This window comes from Mesitornis unicolor, unplaced genomic scaffold, assembly GCF_000695765.1.
Source record: "Mesitornis unicolor isolate BGI_N332 unplaced genomic scaffold, ASM69576v1 scaffold1998, whole genome shotgun sequence".
In the NCBI taxonomy this organism is placed as follows: domain Eukaryota; kingdom Metazoa; phylum Chordata; class Aves; order Mesitornithiformes; family Mesitornithidae; genus Mesitornis; species Mesitornis unicolor.
Window position 1 is genome coordinate 62,851 of NW_010203659.1, and position 4,591 is coordinate 67,441.

A 4,591-nucleotide genomic window follows, 5' to 3' on the forward strand; every position below is an offset into this window, starting at 1 on the left:
GAGGCTTCTCCTGGGGCTCGTATCTGACATGGACATCTCCACGACTGCTTTTGGCACAGGCAGAAGCCAAGGCATTACAGCACTTGTAATGTTTCTAGAAGGAGCCAGGAGTGAATCTGAGTGTACCCTGCCAAGGTACCCCCTCAGCAGCTCTGAGAATGGACAGCAGAGAGCTTGGGAAGTAATGAGGAGCCCCAAGTGCACTCAGAAGAAAACAGCTTAAATAAAGGCACTTCTGCCAGTCCTGTGCACCTCCTCCCACTAGAGTTTCCTCAGACATGGGAATATGCCTGGCTTAACCCCCCCTGAAGTATTTCTTCCTGTTGCTATCTGTTAAAACATTTTCCATTCAGACCGTGCTGTAAGTCACCAAAGGCCCACTCCTGAAGTCAATAGGAAGAAAACTTGGGGCTTGAGTGAGAAGCAGCTGCAAGGTTCAAATGTTAAGGATTAATTTTTAATTTAGAGGCATTTTCATGGCCTATCTTTTGACTGTAACTTCCCTAATTTTACCTCAGCTCCAGAAATATCAAAGACCTTGAATATCTTCTGAAGTTCTTTCTGGATGTTGTGGCTTCAAACTCACTAAAATCAATCACATTATCCCCATCTACATCCAGCAGTTGAAAGGCAGGTCCCACATGCCAGTGGCTGAATTGCATTTCAAGATGGTTCTGTTTTGGGACAGAAAAGTTTTGAAATAGATGATAAGCATCCATTTCCTGCTTGGAAAGTATATGTGGAATACCAACTGGTGCTCACATCCAGAGGATAAAGGTGACCTCCCACTAGCTGTGGCCACAGGAAATACCAAAATCCTGGTGCTTCCTGCCATGCAGCCATGTGGGAGCATGTGGTGCTGCTGGCTGGGTTTGGGCTGTGCCAGGGAGAGCCACCTACAGCTGGCCAAGCTCCGAGGCTGCGTTGAGAGGTCCCTTCCCATCCCTCCATGTGCCAAAGGACTTGCAGGGCTCTATCCCGAATCCCATGGGCAGCAGCCCCGAGTGCTGGCCCTCAGCCGGGTCCAGAGTGGAGCTGCAGGTCACATCCAGCAGCAAGATTGAGCTCTGGGGCTTACTCTGACTTTACTACCCTCCCCTCCTTTTCCCCTCCCACCACCACAGCTGCTGTCCTCTCTGCTTTTCCCAGAATGGGCACCAGCCTCTCCCCAGCCCACACTGTGGGTGATGCTGGGGAGGCTGAAGAAGGGCATCAGCGCACCCTGCACCAGGTGAAAACAGGCGCTCTGCTCGCTTCCCCACAGGTAGCCACAGCTGAGGGCTTATTTTTTGGAGAACTCCTTGCTAAGATGGACAGCCTGAGCTGGGACGAGTGTTTAGATGGCTCCTACCTGGCAGCAGGTTCAAGAGTGGGTTTATCCCAGAGAAGCAAGGTTGGTATTAACAAGGGGACTGCTCATTTCCCTGCTTTCCTTTCCTATGCAGCAGCATCATAGCCACCTCCAGACCCAGGGACCTTCACCATCCCTTGAATGCTGTGAGTAAATATCAGCTTCAGTGAGCTGATTCGCTTGCCGTGGGCACTGGATGGTGCAGAGCTCCCTGCATCAACACCACGACCCCTAGGATATGCTTCTCATGAGATGGGAGGATGCACACCGCTGCGTAGAACCTATGAAAGCAAATCCTCCCGCTCATATTTTGGTCCACAGAGTCAAACAGCAGCACGAGCTGGTCCTTGCTCAGGTCAGCCACATAAAGGAGAAAGCAATAAAACTGCAGATCCGGAAAACAGTGAGCTCTCAGGCATCGTCTGCACAAAGCTGAGAGCAATAATTAGCAGGATTTATTTTATTTTAAATGCCCACTGCTCCCAGACAGGTTTCACAGGCAATTAAAACATAGAAGCAGACAAGAGATACTGTTCAGAATTAATAGAACAGTACTAATAAGATGGCCTGATTTATGAAAGGGCATATGAGATTTCTGCATAGAAGGCACTGTTAAATTACTCGTAATTTTCTGTCTTTCTTCTCTTCTACTCCACCTCTGAAGGAAAAAAGGACTTTTCCAGCAAACCAGAAACATGGGAATAGACTGAGGAACTGCAGGCGGGAGGTGGGGAAGCTGCAAACCAGTGGATGGGGGGTTGCAAATAGCCTCCTGTGGAGGACACTACTGGCAAGAAACCCACCTGCTTTCTCACACGGAGCACGATGGGTTTATGGAAAGGATTACATGATCAGGCCGCTGCAGTATGAAGGAATTAGCTTCAGTGAGCCAGAAATCCCCACTTGCCCTGTGCTCCTGGCATCTTGCTGGTACAGCTGTAAAGACCTCCTTTATCACAGACCTGGGCTTTTCCTGTGTTGATTACCTGCTCGTTGTGCCAGGACCTGGTTATCGCGTTTGCACAGCATGAGCAAACGTGACCTGGGGGCTTCACATCCTGCTGGGATGCAGAAGACGATAACACCACAAAATCAAACAAGTTTCCTAGGCTCTTGGACCTTTTTCTGTCTTGAAAACAGAAGGGAAGGAGGCAACGGAAGGGGGAAGGGGAAAGGAGTATCTTCAGTGCGAGCTGGAAATGCATCTCAGTGGCTCTGCATGGTCCCCTGAACTGTACACATTTCAGCAGCTGATGCGGGAGTAACCAGGCCACGTAACCTGCCGGAGCAGCCAGGGACGACATGGTGATACACACTGTCTTGAAAAGCTTTTTGGGGTATTGCGAAACACTTGTGTTAACCAAGCTGCTAGTTAATTAGTATTACAGGGTGCGGCATTTGTTGTAACATCTGAAGTGCAATATTTGTAACGTCTGTGATCTCTGGTTTTAAATCCTAAGTGATGAAGGATTCTGTGTATCTCTTTTCAAAACATTGTGCAGCCCCTATTTAATTTTCAAGCATTAATGCCAATCTTGTTTTTATAAGTACTTTCTGTCCAGGTAATTCTTTTGATGGACAACCAGGAGTTGGAAATACTCTGCCAGCGTCGCTGCATTTCTTACAGACAGCAAGCTGTGTACTTCAGCTAAAGGCAGATGCTGCAGAAAACACCCAGAGTTCAGCTTCATCTGGGTTGGCCATGGAAGATCAGAGATACAGAATTAGCACCATGGCGATGGCCCCTCACAGAAGGAAAATCCTGCCCTAGGATCAGACGCAACTTCCGTCTCACCACTTCAATGCTTTTTCCACATTTTCAAGACTTCCCCTCACAGATGTGAAGGCAAAGGCTTTCCTTCCGTTCGGCATTAAAGGCTAACATGTACTAAAAATCAAGTGACAGAAATTATTCTTACAATGCTCAAGAACATTACATCTGACTAAAATGTGCAAAAACACCACAGACTTAAGGTATTAGACTGTAATGCAAATCTCAACTTCAGACAAGTGGTACCCCAAAGTCTGTTGGTCCACACTGAGGAGCAGCTACCCAGTTCTATTCTGTTCTTACTCCAGACTTGCCAAATCCACACATCGTATCTGATCAGATCCAAACTCCGTGAAGTTAAGTGAGAAAAAAGTGCTCAATTATTTTCAGCTTCTTTCTGGTTCAGGGATATACCTGGGTTGCATTTTCAGCTGTTTTTTTCCTACAGCTCAGTGGGGAGAAGGGAAGAATTAGGAGAACACAAGAGTTTCTTCAAAAAAGGCAGCTGAAATTCTCATACAGCCACAGATTTCCAGGAACTGGAGTTTTAAATAGTATTTCAATCATCAGCATGAGGAAATTCCCAATAGAAATATGAGGGCTGATCATACCAGGATAAACCCTTTTTTTCTCTTAACAGCAAAGACAACCATCAGCCCCCACGTATAGGGTGTAGTATGTCAGGGAACTAATGAGAGATCACCAAGCCCAGATGTTCTCAAACAGAGATGCTGAGTTTCGCCTGCTTTACACATCAGGATGGAGCATGCAAATGCACCCCCTCCCATATGTCCACCCTCAGCTCAGTAATGAGACACATATACACAGCTGGTGTGAGTGGTGTTGGTATCATCGAGGTTTGCATGGACAACCATTTACCACTAAGCCCCTGTTAAAAACAGAGATACAATGAAGCGTGGCTGCACCGTCGGGTATTTCCCCTAGATGTCCCCATTTAATACTTGATTTCAAGTTGGTTTTCCAGAGAAGTTGAAGTTTTGCCAGGGAGAAGATGCGAACCTTCACACTTGACAACAGCTGGGTCACATCTTTTGTAAAACAAATTCATGGCGGGTGCCCGCAGTGCTGACACACTCGGACTCCTGCTACTGAGCGTTTTAAAAATATTTGCGTTCGGCTGTTTCCACACGAGATGAACTGGGGGAAGAAGGAAACGTCCCTCTGTTGCCAAGGCGGTTTAGGATTATGTTTTTACATGTGGAGATGCATCTCTGCTCGGTCTCCAGCAGCGCAGCCCATGAGGCGAAGCTCGGCCCGTGCCGATGCTGTTGGCTCCCCACACTCCGTGTCCAGGGCTGAGCCGGCGGGGATGTGACAGCGGCCACCGAGGAGTTTCAGACCTTCCCATCCACATCTTCCAGGCTGTCTGTATCCAGCATCATCCTCTGATGCTCCAGCCTCCTTCTTGCTGTGCTGGGCCAGGGGTGGCAGGGAGATGGGCGACTCCC

The 4,591-nt window shown here is 48.1% G+C and overlaps 1 protein-coding gene across 1 annotated transcript in view; it reads right to left on the reverse strand.

The window, feature by feature from the left end:
* The window catches only part of EFCAB9 (EF-hand calcium binding domain 9), a 4,363-nt gene extending 1,321 nt beyond the window's left edge, over positions 1–3,042 (reverse strand). The window contains exons 1-3 of the mRNA XM_010190776.1: positions 2,903–3,042; positions 1,633–1,773; positions 514–574 (exon numbers count right to left, since the gene is read on the reverse strand). Coding sequence (XP_010189078.1) covers positions 514–574; positions 1,633–1,773; positions 2,903–3,042 — 342 coding nt within the window. The remainder of the gene's footprint in view (positions 1–513; positions 575–1,632; positions 1,774–2,902) is intronic.
* Between the last annotated feature and the right edge of the window lie 1,549 nt (positions 3,043–4,591).